General features: G+C 43.1%; 1 protein-coding gene across 4 annotated transcripts in view; it reads left to right on the forward strand.

Moving 5' to 3' along the window:
• Positions 1-14995, forward strand: part of LOC135539756 (ral guanine nucleotide dissociation stimulator-like) — a 30003-nt gene extending 15008 nt beyond the window's left edge. For all 4 annotated transcript variants that reach the window (XM_064965881.1, XM_064965872.1, XM_064965863.1 and 1 more), the window contains exons 2-18: positions 5399-5703; positions 5821-5895; positions 6065-6258; positions 6420-6544; positions 6672-6887; positions 6998-7101; positions 7350-7434; positions 8935-9012; positions 9407-9493; positions 9593-9625; positions 9744-9865; positions 9954-10049; positions 10238-10442; positions 10806-10880; positions 11372-11623; positions 11800-11914; positions 12116-14995. In XM_064965881.1, the coding sequence (XP_064821953.1) occupies positions 5399-5703; positions 5821-5895; positions 6065-6258; positions 6420-6544; positions 6672-6887; positions 6998-7101; positions 7350-7434; positions 8935-9012; positions 9407-9493; positions 9593-9625; positions 9744-9865; positions 9954-10049; positions 10238-10442; positions 10806-10880; positions 11372-11623; positions 11800-11914; positions 12116-12291 (2343 nt within the window). In that variant the 3' untranslated portion in view covers positions 12292-14995. The remainder of the gene's footprint in view (positions 1-5398; positions 5704-5820; positions 5896-6064; positions 6259-6419; positions 6545-6671; positions 6888-6997; positions 7102-7349; positions 7435-8934; positions 9013-9406; positions 9494-9592; positions 9626-9743; positions 9866-9953; positions 10050-10237; positions 10443-10805; positions 10881-11371; positions 11624-11799; positions 11915-12115) is intronic.
• Positions 14996-15230: the final 235 nt, after the last annotated feature.

The raw sequence follows: 15230 nt of genomic DNA on the forward strand, positions 1-15230 counted from the left end.
TGGCTATTCGGTTAGTTGTTACATCAGATCAAGATTTGCCAGGCAAAACATCGGTAATTCTGGGAAAGTGCATTCTTACGCACACCCTGTCTGTGTATGTGTGTGTGTTTTCAATAACACCACTGTCTGGCATGTATGTTTTAAATATGTTCAATAACCTTCTGAATAATAAAATATGCCTTTATTTTCACCAAGCTTATGAAACTAAAGGCTGGAACTCAGACGATATGTTATTTTTTATAATATTTTTGTATTATTAAAGACAGTATGTTTTCTTCATTTATACATGTCACATGCTTAGAGAGGGCAATTCAGGCTCCACTCCTACATGTCTCTCTCCCTCTGTCTCTCTCTCTCTCCTATAATCTAATCCTCTCTAGTAACACAATTACTTGATGCTTAATCCCCCTCTTTCATTGGGCTAGGAGCTGCCTCTACAATCACAGCCATTCTTCTCCTTCAGCTGAGAATGTATGGTAAATGTACAGTATTGGGATTCAATGGTTCAGTTGTGTATAAACAAACTCAGGACACTGCAATTAATGTGACACTTCAGCCAATGGCCATTGATCGCTTTTGGGCCCCTGTAACCCCACCACAGTTATCCTTGAGCTGAAGCAGTAAGAGACTGTAGATATAGTATAATTTGGTCTATCTCAGTAGTGCTGTGTCACAGGCTTGTTGGCATAAGATTGGTAGTGTTATGGTCCCTCTGTCTTCTGAAAGGTTAAATTACTGGTAGTGGTACAACCAAGGGCAGTGAGGAGGATCCACCCTGTCATCACTGTATACGTGTGTCCTTAGGCCCTATTCCAAAAGCCGTGATGCGTAGTCATCTTGCCATTATTGTCACCTATACTCCCTCTCCGGCCTCTAGGTCATCAGGCTGCTGATTATCCCGCACACCTGTCACCATCGTCTTGCGCACCTGCGCCTCATGACACTCACCTGGACTCCATCACCTCCTTGATTATCTTTCCTACATCTGTCACTCCCCTTGGTTCTTTCCTCAGGTGTTATTGACTCTGTTAGCATGTCGGTGTGTTTTTTGTGTTCATTTTATTTATTAAAACACTCACTCTCTGAACTTGCTTCCCGGCTCTCAGCGCATTCGTTACAAATATACTGTTCTGATGATAAAGTACTGCACTCTATAGCTAATTGTTTATTTAGGGGCATGAGTTTATTAGGGCAATCCAAGAGATTAAACTGGTGTAACTGGCACAAATTCTCCTTGGTAAAATATGAAGGACCAAAAGCCTGTTCAGATCAAAAAGTCTTATTGATAAATCATGCAACAATGAAAATATTAGGAATTAAAGTGTATTTCCACATATGGGGTTGTGAGCCTATTGGACTTATTATTTTGTCAACCAAATATGTCAATATCAAATCATACTCTCCCTCTAACTAGTGAATTACATACTTTGTTGTTGTTTTGTGTGTGTTTGGAAAAGGTCTAGAAATGTCTTGCTGATGTTAAGGAGACCTTTGTTTGTTCGATCTTGTCCTGAAGACTGCAGACTGCAGGCGGAAGCTTAACTGAGTCCTGTAACAAGAAACTGGAGGTGGATTTGTAGAAACAGACATAGAGGAGCTTTTGTTGTTGTAGATCATTAAAATGGAGACAGAAAGAAGAGTGAGGGATAGCGAGAAAGAGGGAGAGTGAGTGAGTGAGAGGGTGAGGAGCACTGAGATTCAGGGAGGTTGAATGAGAGAAACAGACAGTGGGTGGAATGTTTCGGCCTGAAGCCTGGAAAATAACTTTATTCCAAATTCTCTAGACCGAATAATACCAAATAAGTGGTAGTCTCGGACTTACTTGGTTTGTCTGACTACTCAAAATCTAAGTTTAGTGGATACAGCTCCTGATCTAAATTCACATATAAAAAATAACTCTTACAGTGTGGCGCTCAAAAGAGAATGTGGAAGTCAAGCAGATAATGCACTCTTGCATTCCTAATTACTAAAAGCTCAATCAGTTTACACTTGCATTACTAAGTGTTGTGCAAATCATAAATTGATGTCTATGGGACATTTTCTGCAAAGTTTGCGAATATTTTGGGTTTAAAGTTACAATTCTGCTCCAGATAAAGTGATCTTAGGTGGTTCATGATCTCATTGGCATTCTACAGTCGTTGTGTGTGAGAGGAAGCTGCTGCCTGTGCTAGAGGGCCACTGTTGGACTTCACTATTGTTTGTGTTGTGTACTCTATTTTGGAGCATCTCTTTCTGGTGGGGACTTCCTATGTGTCCTTCCCTGAACAGCTGGAGGAGACAGTAATCATTATCAAACCAGTTGTGGATTGGCCAACAGTTTTCAAATAGCCAACACTATCAACACTACTGAAATACTATTATGAAAAGTAGATGGTTATAGCGATGCCATGCATTTGCATTAGCTGTTATTGTGCCATGTGACATTGTCTATTCGGGCACATATATAGAACTGATCATCTCTCCACTGATGACTGAAGGATGGATGTCTCTGTTGACACTAGCTCAGAGTCCAAAGATCGGTGCTTTGTTGATGTGGTCATTGTGGCAACAGCTTCTGTACATGCTTTTCATAAGCCTTCTAACTGACTGAATCTAACACATGTTCCATGGCGGGAGGGTAGCCTAGGCAGGGCGGCAGGGTAGCCTAGTGGTTAGAGCATTGGACTAGTAACTGGAAGGTTGAGAGTTCAAACCCCTGAGTTGACAAGGTACAAATCTGTCGTTCTGCCCCTGAACAGGAAGTTAACCCACTGTTCCTAGGCAGTCATTGAAAATAAGAATTTGTTCTTAACTGACTTGCCTGGTTAAATAAAGGTAAAATTAAACAAATATATTTTTATGGATGGGATGTACAATACATAGATGAGACCATTAACATGCCCACTCATTGTTGACATGCTTTGATAGAGGAAGTTCCCCATAGAAGTTTTTATTCTGATGCAGTCTTGCACAAAAAGTGATCTTGTGAAACGGAACCCATTCAAATGTTGCAGTTGTTGTGGTTACGGAGAGGTCCTCAGCCAGTCCATTACAGGCTAGTTTTTTGTTCCTTCGTTTTTGACGGACTTTCCAGTTGGATTTCGCTTTCTGATAAACTGCATGACTTATTGGACTTTAGTTCTTCCTCATGTGAGGCTCCTTTCCTTTTTCCCATATGGATTTCCCACTATTGTCTAGTATCTCGCTTAATCATCACTCTCTCATGAAAGCGCAGTACCTGTTTGTCAATGTCTTGGTTTTTATTTTCATAATAAGGAAGTTTATTTATTAGAATGTATGGTGCCACTCTATTAGTGTGTGCTCAAGTACAACACTTAATAAAACATCTACTCAAGTAGGCCTATCAACACTTGATAAAATCACCTTAAGATCCAACACTTAATAAAACATCTACTCAAGTAGGCCTATCAACACTTGATAAAATCACCTTAAGATCTAACACTTAATAAAACATCTACTCAAGTAGAATTTCAACACTTGATAAAATCATCATATGATTGAGTTGAGTACTCACAAAATATTAACCAGAATAATAAAAGTCTGTCAACAAGATGGTTGGTGACAAAGTTATTTCTTAGTTTACCTGAATCAAATGTTGTATATTGTATGTGTGTGTGTGTGTGTGTGTGTTTGTGTGTGTGTGTTTGTCGGTGTCTATTTTTCCGTGAGAACTACAGACACGTGGAATTAAGACCATGAAAGGCATACTACTATTGTGTTGTGTTACCAGGGCTCCACATGCAATCTTTCACGTTCTGACCATAGTTCTGTTATTTTATTATTTGTTTTAGTATGGACAGGGCATGAGTTGGGATGGGCAGTCTATGTGTGTTTTTCTATGTTGGGGTTTTGAGTTCAGCCTAGTATGGTTCTCAATCAGAGGCAGGTGTTTTTAGTTGTTAGTTGATTGAGAATCATACTTAGGTAGCCTGGGTTTCACTTTTGAGTTGTGGGTGTTTGTTGCCATGTGAGTGTTTGTTGCCACACGGTACTGTTTCGGTTTCGTTCATGTTCACGTTTATTGTTTTGTATTTCATAGTGTTCTGTTTATGTCTTAAAATAAACGTTATGGACACTTACCACGCTGCGCATTGGTCCTCCGATCCTTCTCACTACTCCTCCTCAGAAGAGGAGGAAGAATGCCGTTACACAATCTCTGTCTGATGACTAAGCTGTGATTCCGGCAGAGAGGGATATGACTGGTCAAGGCTTAATGGGGGAAGCCCTTCTCACTTGTATGTCTGTTTCCTGGCCCTATGTATGCCCTGTTCTGTTGGGTCTTTGGGAGTTCCCCCTGGTTTCCATGGTAACCTGGTCTCTGAAAGCCTCTGAGAGTTCCCTGACTTTCCACAGTTGTAAATAGGTCCTGTGTGGCATGGCCAGGCCACAGGCTGCCACAGGTCACCACAGTACACATTCACACACAGTCCAAATGTTATCTACAACCCTTTAATCGATATATAATCTTATATATAATTTGATTTTTTTTTTAATTCAAGACCTGGTGAATCTGAATAGGTCTGATTTGAGTTTTCTTAGGCCTTGTTCCATTAACATAGAGAGAGAAAGATTGTCCTTATGTCAAGAACAGGGCTGTGTTCCATTGGGCTTAGATTGATAGGCCAGCAGTATCTGTGTGCTCAGCTGATAAGGGCTACTCTCACTGTGAAGTCCAAGGTCTGTGTGCTCAGAGCCTGCTTTCAAACACAGCCATACAAACATGTTACAAATGATTTATAACCACGTACAGTAAACTCCTCTGTTCTAAAATAGAGTGTTAGTAATATAGCACTCAAACTGGATTTGAATCTCTGCCCAGCTCCATGGAAACCAAGCAAAACAGAGTGGCTGTGTGATTGAAGGTGAGAGTAGGATATGACTAACAGCGAAAGTATTTTGGAGGTGCTGCTGTATATCTAGCTACCGAAAGGCTCTGATGAATAATGTGCTACAGATGCATAAGTAGGTGTATGACTGATGCCTGTGTCATGCTTGATTAGTGTACACACCACTACCCCACTGAGGAAGCCACAGTCGTCAAACCAATGTTGTTTGGCTATCTGGGTCAAGTGCCTGGGATGCTCACTGTAAAGTCCTCGAAAATACCATTACTGTCCATATCATTCTGTGTTGGAGAGCTGGAGAAAAAAGGAATGGTGACAACAACCACACTGTTTGGTACAGACCCCTCTTTCATTGAGGAAGCAGCTTGTGTTAATTCCTTGTTTGCAAAGCATGGGCTTTAGCCTGTGTTGTTGGGCTGTGTATCTAGCAACTTCTGTTTGATGTAACAGTATTGTTATTCATAGCCACACATGTAGGGAGGGAGGGAAGGCCTGATTTTTGTATATGTTTTTCAGACAGACCATTTCATCTCTTTGTCTTATTTTCCCTGTAGAACTCGACACAGGAGATCGGAGAGGAGGTGGAAGAGGGGGCAGTCTTCACCATCACCCTGAGGAAGGTACAGTTGCACCAGTCGGCCAGTAAGGGACAGCGATGGCTGGGCGTGGAGACAGACTCTGCTCTCAGCCTGTATGAGACGTGTAAAATACGCACCATAAAGGCTGGTACGCTGGAGAGGCTGGTGGAATACATGGTGTCTGCGTTCAGGGGCAAGGACTCCACCTACGTCACCATCTTCCTCTGCACCTACCGCTCCTTCGCCACCACCAAGCAGGTGCTGGACCTCCTACTCAACAGGTATAGAGATGGCCGTGAAGCTAGAACCGCACATGCATGTGTACACACGTAAGCACATGAATACAAAAACACACTATACAGAGTGTAATGCTGACAGATGTTTCCTTCATGTCTTAGGTATGCCAATCTACAGAACCAACCTGTGATAGATATACACAGACACACTCAGGATGACAGCACAGAGCTCAGAAAGTAAGCGTCTGGGGAGACCAGTATTATCAAACATTTTGATATGTTCGTTTTTTGTGTGCACATTTTTTGTGCACAGTGTACACACGTGTACTGTACCATACACTCTTCCCTGTTTGTCATCTGCACGTCTCCTCATTCCCCGCCTCTTCCCTACTGGGTTGTCCTGCAGCACTGTGTCGTCCATCCTGGGGGCGTGGCTGGACCAGTACTCAGAGGACTTCTGGAGCCCTCCACAGTATAGCTGTCTACACCACCTGATGTCCTACCTGCACCACCACTTCCCTGGCTCTGACCTGGAGCGCCGCGCACGCAACCTGCTGGCCCTCTTGCACCGCAGGCAGCAGTGTGAGCCCGACCTTGACGGTGAGAGCCAGGCTAGGGTTCAACTGGGGCTTGTCTGTGTCTCAGTGATATCAGACATGATGGGGTTGCTGTTTATGCTTGAAGTATTAAGGGCCTGTGCTGGACTATAGACAGTCCTTTAGGCAGTCTGATTATTAGCTCCTCTTGTGTTTTCTTTACAGTGGAGCACATTGGCTGTCCCTTCGCCATGCAGGAAGAGAGTGGCTTTGAAGACGAACTAACTGCCCTGAACTTTTTGTCCTTTGACCCCATCATGGTTGCCGAGCAGTTCACACTCATGGATGCGGTGAGACCCCCCTCCCCATTTCAACAAACTGCTCGATTTCAAGTAACTTCAATTTTAGCTGCTCTTGCGGTGTGCTTTGTGCTCACCCTTACTCACCCTTACACCCTCCTCTGGCCTCCCCCTGTAGGATCTGTTCAAGAAGGTGGTCCCTTACCACTGCCTGGGGGGCATCTGGTCCCAGCGGGATAAGAAGGGGAAGGAACACCTGGCCCCCACCATTCGAGCCACAGTGGCCCAGTTCAACTGTGTCACCAACTGTGTCATCACCACCTGCTTGAGCAACCCCTGTCTGAAACCCACCCAGCGAGCCAGACTGGTGGAGCGCTGGATAGAGGTGGCCAGGGTAAGGCATCAGACCCACTCTCTGGGTCAATCACTCAGCAGTTAGTTTCAGTTGTGGATGATTGGTCATGCTGTTTTTCTCACTCTATGGGTTCTTTCTGCTGTGTTTAGGAATGTCGTATCCTCAAGAACTTCTCGTCCCTGCGAGCTATCCTCTCTGCCCTGCAGTGTAACTCTCTCCACCGACTCAAGAGGACATGGGATGAGGTGTCCAGGTGAGAGGCGATCAGTGACTGAGGCTTCGGTTTGGAGGGTTTACAATTGGATTATAAATTGGACCAGGGAGTTTTCATGGCCAGGTTACATGTTCAAGAAAAACATAATTCATGTCGTGGGTCTTTGTTTGGGTTGATGGTAGAAGTTAACATTTCGTTGTTATTTGGAGGTCTTTTGCAGTGGTCGTTTATGTTCATCTTGGCCCCTGAGATGTTAGGTTCACCTTTTGACCTCATTCTGCCAACAGAGAGAATTTCCGCACCTTCCGTGAGCTGTCAGAGATCTTCTCAGATGACAACAACTACTCTCTAAGCCGAGAGCTGCTGGTCAAGGTGGGTCAATGAACAGAGGGAAAAACCCTACTCCTGAATGTGTAATGGGTTTTACAAACCTCTGTGGGCTGTTGTGTATGTGGTACAATGTGTCTGTGTTTGTGTAAACCTTTTCCTCCTGCCCCATGTGTGTAAGTGGATGTGGAGACAATAGTTGGTACAAATGGCCTACATGTCGTCCCACACGTTACTCTGTGTGTATTTGAGAATGTCCCTGTGTTAATTTTGGCTTTTTCCACCTGCCTCTTATATTGAATGTGTTGAACTGGATAATGAAGACCATTGTGCGCATAATTGACCTGAATGTTACTCAGCGGCTAATAGATCTTTAAGATTTGAACTGCGTTTGAAAACAGGAAGAGGGTATGTGAAAAGTGGTTTTGAAAACTAGTAGTTGACAGGAAATATGGCTGACTGACCCGTTACTGCTCTATAGACTCTCCTCTCGATCTATACAGTTGGGTCTCCATAGCAACCAGAACATAAATAGACAAGCTAGCTAACACCTTGTCTCCTCTCAGATGCGAGCTCATTCATCATTCATCATGAGTTGTACAACACAGTATAGAATCTTACCTCGTAGTGTTCTCTCTAAAATGTATGAGTGTAAGTATCAGTGTGAGTGTGGTTTGAGAGGACTTGATATGCGTTACCGCATGCCTGTAGAAGTGTGTCACCAGCAATGTAGGCTGTGGCAGTAGTCATGAATATTTTACTCGTTCAACATGAGGCCCACTGCTTCTGTCAGGACTAGAGGCAGATCAGATTCCCTTTGATTAAGACCACATAGGATTAGAGAGCAGACAACATGTTTGTTTATATTTGAATCCTCCAAGAGAAACATATTTAGTCTGCTCACCTGAATACATTCCTGCACAAAGAAATATGAAGTTCCCTCGCTGTTACTCTTTAACTTGCAGCATATTCTTTCACTGGTTAAATAGTGAAATATGAATGCAAAAAGCAGAGGGTTTCTCCAACAGGAATGGCTATCCACATTCCTAGGCTTTTAGACAGGTATTTGAATTGGCCCTAATATTGAAGCTTGGGGTTTTTGGCTATGAGTTGAGGAAACCTGTGCTTGCTCAGAGGGAATCCCAGCTGACGTAGGCAGTTGGCAGGTACAGAAAAGAGCCCCACCCTGATGATGCATGAGTCTGTAAGGGAAATTACAAGGTGTTGTCCCACTTACCTCCTTTCCTACATTCCACTAGTGCTTAATCTATCTGGGCCAGCCCAACCAGGCCTGTGTGGGATTGCAAACTTTGGATAGGTTGGGTAAAGAATTCCCCTATTTTGTATCATTCACAGAAACATTAGAGCTAACTCAGCTGTAACCCTTCCTGCACACTCTCATTCATACATTAGATAATTAGTTTAGCCCTGTATGTCTACTCTTCTGAAAGTGTAATCATGGCCATTACTAGTTGTGTTTCAAACTAGTTTTTGCACTGTTCTAGGGATTGTTTTGTGAAACCAGATTATCCTCTCTCTCTGCAGGAGGGCACCTCCAAATTTGCCACACTGGAAATCAACCCTAAACGAGCACAGAGGAGACACCAACAGCAGAGAGACTTGGTGAGTCTAGATATTTTTTGAGCTAAGTAATTTATCATGAAATACCAACTTCAATAACTTTTTGGGGCGGCAGGGTAGCCTCGTGGTTAGAGCGTTGGACTAGTGACCTGAAGGTTCAAATCCCCGAGCTGACAAGGTACAAATCTGTCGTTCTGCCCCTGAACAGGCAGTTAACCCACTGTTCCTAGGCTGTCATTGAAAATAAGAATTTGTTCTTAACTGACTTGCCTTAAATAAAGGTAAAATAAAAAATAAAAAATGGCAAGTATACTTGAGTGCTGTTATTGGGTTCACAGCGCCATCTAGTGGTGAAATGAGAGCATTGTTATTGCTCATGGAGCCTGTGGTCACTGCGCTCTTACCAAACTTTTCTCTGACTATGTCTCTGTCATAGGGGGTGATGCAGGGGACCATTCCTTACCTGGGCACCTTCCTCACTGACCTGGTCATGATGGACACAGCTATGAAAGACTACACAGAGGTGAGAGTCTATCTCTATCTATCTCTGGATCATGTAGCCTCTTCAGTCTACTTGTTTAGTCTCTGTTCACATCTAATTAGTATTTGTTCTCTATTCCAGAGTGGACTCATCAACTTTGAGAAGCGACGAAAGGTAAATTAAATTCTTACGTGCTACTGATAAATAGGTGTTGATAAACAGGGAGACATCGCCGGGAATTGTGGCTATGATTGGCTGGAGGCTCACCCCCCCACCCCCCTTCTCTCTACAGGAGTTTGAGGTGATAGCTCAGATTAAGCTGCTGCAGCTGGCATCCAACAACTACAGTTTCACCCAGGACAGCTTCTTCAGGGAGTGGTTCTCAGGAGTGGAGAGACTCAGTGAGGCAGAGAGGTGAGGAGAGATTTTTATGAAATGTAAATTAAAATAATGAAATGTATGGGCATACAGTGTTGTTATTTCCATGCCTTTTTTCCCATAGCTACACTCTGTCCTGTGAGATTGAACCGCTGTCAGAGTCATCCAGCAATACTATCAGAGCCAAGAAAAACGTCGGCATCATGAAACGCTGGAGCGAGTAAGTCCCATATTGCATAGATAACTTTTCACACTATGCCTATGTTTATTATAGTTGCAAATGAATAATAATGACATTTTTATTTTGAGCATACATCCTTCCCAGTGTGTTTTTCACTGTGTACAGTTCATTATGTTTTTATGGGGCCCTGTTCGCATACGTCTCCATGTATTTCCCCTTGTCTTCAGTCGCCAGTTAACTGAGGCCAGCTGCAGCAGTGCAGGAAGCTCCCATTCCAAGTTGTTTGACCAGTCCCACATCAGACCGTACCAGAGAGGGGGAGGTGATAGTGGGGACACCCTCAGCGTCACCTCAGCCGGCTCCAGTGGCTCTGACCTGGAGGATGTCAACGCCAGCTTCCTGTCTGACTCGCCAGATGCCCACGAGAGAAAGGTGAGACGGAGGAAGGGCCAGGGTCACATGGGGGAGGAGAACACTCCCACCAGAGAAGCATCTCATCATGATTCATGCCACACACATCCACCTTGATTTTCTTTCTTCCTGAGATACTGAAATTCCTGCATCACTACAGCAATTTCAGTCCTGACATTTCAATATCTTCGAATTCATGTTCTGTAAGGGCCATGTTGATGATAAGGGCCATGTTGATGATAAGGGTCATGTTGATGATAAGGGCCATGTTGATGATAAGGGCCATGTTGATGATAAGGGCCATGTGAATTGACACTGACCCGTGTATTTACTTTTCCTACCTGTCTGACTTGTGGCTGACTGTGGCTCTGATTCCCTCTATAGACCTCTACATCCTCAGTAAAACATTCCGTCTCTGCTTTGGGGAAAGAAAGCCAGACTCCTGATCCCAACTCCACGGTACTTTCACTCACTAGCCTTCTCTTTCCATCTCTCTCATCACTGGGGTTTTTCTTCTGTTCTAACTGTCTCTCTCACTACATTCCCTCTCCCAGTCCCAGAATATCACTGGCCTTCTCTTTCCATCTCTCTCATCACTGGGGGTTTTCTTCTGTTCTAACTGTCTCTCTCCCTACATTCCCTCTCCCAGTCCCAGAATATCACTGGCCTTCTCTTTCCATCTCTCTCATCACTGGGGGTTTTCTTCTGTTCTAACTGTCTCTCTCCCTACATTCTCTCTCCCAGTCCCAGAATATCACTGGAGTTCTTACACTAATGCTGCACTCTCATCATATTACAAACCCTTTCTCATTCTCAAATTCATACTTATGAGTCTCATATACTGTCATATTCCACATTCTATTTGTTTATAGCAGCAACAGACATTTGTTCTGTGGACTGTAAATGGTTGTAATCATTCTCTCTCTGTCTCTCTCTCTCTCTCGCTCTAGTTTTGGGAGTCCACCTCCCTGTCTTCTCTAGACACCTCAGGGATGGGTTCGGGCTCCAGCAGCGCCTCGTCCTCCTCTGTGTCCTCCACCACTCCTCTCCCAGGTGCCTCCCGCTCCCACAAGCGCTCCGTCTCAGCCGTGTCCTGCTACTCTACACTCTCCCTGCCCCTCTACAACCAGCAGGTGGATGACTGCTGCATCATCAGAGTCAGCCTAGACGTGGACAACGGCAACATGTACAAGAGCATCCTGGTAAGACAGAGGAAGAGGAGAAGGAGAGAGCTTATATAGATTAATAGATTCTAAATGTAAATTGTTAGCAGTGGGCGGTTGATTCAATTAACAACGTCTGAGCCAGAGAAGAAGCAAATCAGGCAAATCAGTTTTAAATGTCAACAAAGAAAGGTATTCTTCATCTCCTGGTGCAGGTGACCAGTCAGGACAAGACACCAGCAGTCATCAGTAAAGCCATGGTGAAACACAACCTGGAGCGAGAGAAAATGGAGGACTATGAGTTGATGCAGAAAATCTCTGAAGAAAAAGGTCATATCATATGATAATTTTCCCCAAAAATATACATTTAATTTTCATTCAAATAGATTGTCATTAATAGTATATTAATGTGTTGTTCTTACAACGGATTGACTCTAATCCATTAATCTTGTATAGTGTCCTAATTTATTCATTACTTAAATGAAAAACAATTGTTTTTACTAACAATATATACCTCTCCTCTCACCATAGAGCTGCGGATCCCAAACAATGCCAACGTTTTCTACGCCATGAACTCTACCGCCAACTATGACTTTGTGCTGAAGAAACGTGGCTTGTCCAAGAAAGGCCGGGCCAAGAGTGTAGCCAGCTCCACGCTGCCCCGCATGAAGCAGAAGGGCCTGAAAATCGCCAAAGGGATCTTCTGAGGACGAGTGTCCCAGCTCTCTGTCAGTCTGATGGATTAAGGCCCTCTAAATCCACCTAAGCTAAAGGACCTAAGAACTACACTAGAGACGGAGCCCAGTGGAAAACGACAACAAATCATGTCTGCATGCATCACAAGCAGGCAGCAAAGCAGGAAAAGCAATTACCGGTATCAGACTGATGTCTTCTTGGCTCAGGCCTTGATGAAGGGGAGCTTAACAATGTGCTGTCCCTAACCCTTCGTGCCTAAGTTTGTGTCAGTGGTGTTTACAAAGGGAATATTATAGAGAGTGTATAGCGTACATATGGCCACGTTATAAACTCTCTCTAACTGTGTGGTGATTAGAGTGGTGTTGGTAAATGTCGTACTGATGAGTATAGAGGAAGGCACAGAGAACAAAGGTGGCCAGATTTTTTAAGCCAAGTTAGTCTCGTGAGATAAAATACTTTTTCAAGAGAGACCTGGACAAAGACATCCGATGTGCTATCCTGGTGGGGTACTGTGAATAGATGGAAAGGTGGTCCATTGTAAGTTTGAAGAGTTGAATGCAGATACTGCCATATTGAATATGGGTCAAGGTGTGTGATCATTTCAGAGAAAACAAGGTGTGAGGAGTGGACACTGTTAAGAGACATACATCTTGTTTTATTGAATTACAACCAGGACAAGGAAGAATGACATTGCAGTGGGGCTCGATATGCTCAATAGAAACATTTCAACAATTATGAAGGGTTGATGTAAAACTAAAAATAGATAAACAGTGAGGAGTGATAGATATTTACAAAATACCCACACAGTATAATATCAGCATTACTTTGCAATGGACCTTTATGTTTGATGATGTTACCATTACAGTTAGGCTATTTGTTTGGTATTCTTTACTTTGCTATGCTGCTGCTAAATGTACATTTTATAAAAGATCAATAATTCACCTTATTTTTTTACAAACTTTTTGGGGGTGAGGACAGGCATGACGTTGGGACTCTCCGATGACGGCGTTGAGTATCACTAAGTGATTCAGGGGTTCCGATGACAGCATTTCATACCACCCGTCCCTACTGGACTATCTCTGTATGGAAAACAATGGTTTTACATCCCAGTACTGATAGTGGGATAGTGGTATCATGTATAATCTGTAACTGCCAATGATTCTCCTTATGGCTGCCCAATGCCTGCTCCATGTATGCAAGAGGAGGTAACAGTCCTCGCCTCACAACAAAAAGCAGTGCACTAACCCACACCAGCTTTTTCTTACTTACAATCTTAAAGACAAGAGTGAGAGTAATGACACAAACTCTGAGATCCTTACAAGTATGCCAGTGGTTGTTTTATGTCATGGAAAGTACAGACAAAAAGTAGTTTGTCATTTCACTGACATTACATGCCTTTATTGCTCAGTGCTGCATGCTGGTCCCAGCCCCTTTAAATGGCCTTTTAAAACTGTCCTTTCCATGATGACCATGATAGAACCATAGAGGTAGGGGAAAGCAATATGGTGGAAACTCCCCTGTGATGGGTACTATCCAGACCTCTTGTATGCATGGCGAGGAAGGGGTGGAGAAGAGGCTGTTCTTTTGGGACATACATAGCATAATGATTGGTTGTCTCTGCTGTGCTTTGTCACTGTAATATGCTACTTACACTGTGAATGGGTCTTTGCCGATCACTCTGATTGGCTCCCTTCAATGCTGAACACTGTGAACACACACACATTGGTCGTGTTCCTCTGCTCAGACGTTGCATGCATCAATCAATAGTTGTGTGCCACATCATCGGCTGTGCAGTCGGGAACCAGATTGCTATAACATATGATTTGGTTTGCTGACACATAAAATAACCATCTAGGCGTTGTAAGATCTGTCATGCATCAGCAGCGTCTGAGCAGAGGAATATGACCCTTCTCCCTCTGTTTCGCTCTCCATTATGACACAGTTAAATAGGAAAAGTAAACCCTGGGAGAGAATAGATAGAGGTCCATGTAGTGGTAGAAATGTGTTCAGGGCATGGAGAAAAGGTGGCAACTGGTTTACCACTATATGTGCCAAAGAGATGAGGGGTCTGTCACTCTCAAAAGACAATGTTTGTTTCATTTCTCTATCACTTGAATTTTCTAGGGGAGTTTACCATTTCTGAGTGTTATGTTCTGAACACTACAACAACATTCTAAAAACCTCAGATACACTGTTCAAGCTTAGGTGGCAGTGCGGTTACTACTGGTTACCCTTGGAGAAACTGCACCACTTCCCTAAATAGTAACAGTCCTTTGGTTCTTTTCAAAGAATGGGTTCAGTATAATTTATGCTTTACATAAGTGGCTGTGTTTACTACCACTTGACTGATTGTTTTGTGGTGTTATTCATAATTACTGGAGCTTGCTTTGCTTGACCTGGAATTACTGGTCCTCTGCAGATTTATTTGGCCTTATCTGTCGCCTTTACCATTACAACTGAGTTAAAGCCTTTGTATGTGTTTGCAGTGTCTTGTCTCTCATGTTTTTCTATTCCTAATGAATTAACAGAATATTGAGATGTCATACTATATGGAACTGTCTTTGTTTATGTCTTTGTTGACCTTTGTTGGCATTATTTATTGGTTTGTACAGAAAGATTTTGTGATGCATTGTATATTATTTCCTCTCTCTTGTGTAATTATAGATTATTATATATTCATGTAAATACAAATAAACACTTAAGTTTACAAAAGTACTCATTTATTTAACGTTTTTGGTGTAATTTAGTTCAAGTGAGGTGAGAAGATGGCTCCTTCCTTGGCAGATATGATAGCTAGTAACCCCATGGTATTAACTTACAGCCTACACAATAAATGAAAGCAATAGAATAATATTCACCGGAAAGCATCTAAGATGATGAACATAATAGGCTACAGTATTTTATCAGTACTGGACTACGGAATTCTTTATGTCCTCTCTTGTGCTTCAGA

Source organism: Oncorhynchus masou, chromosome 1, assembly GCF_036934945.1.
Source record: "Oncorhynchus masou masou isolate Uvic2021 chromosome 1, UVic_Omas_1.1, whole genome shotgun sequence".
In the NCBI taxonomy this organism is placed as follows: Eukaryota; Metazoa; Chordata; class Actinopteri; order Salmoniformes; family Salmonidae; genus Oncorhynchus; species Oncorhynchus masou.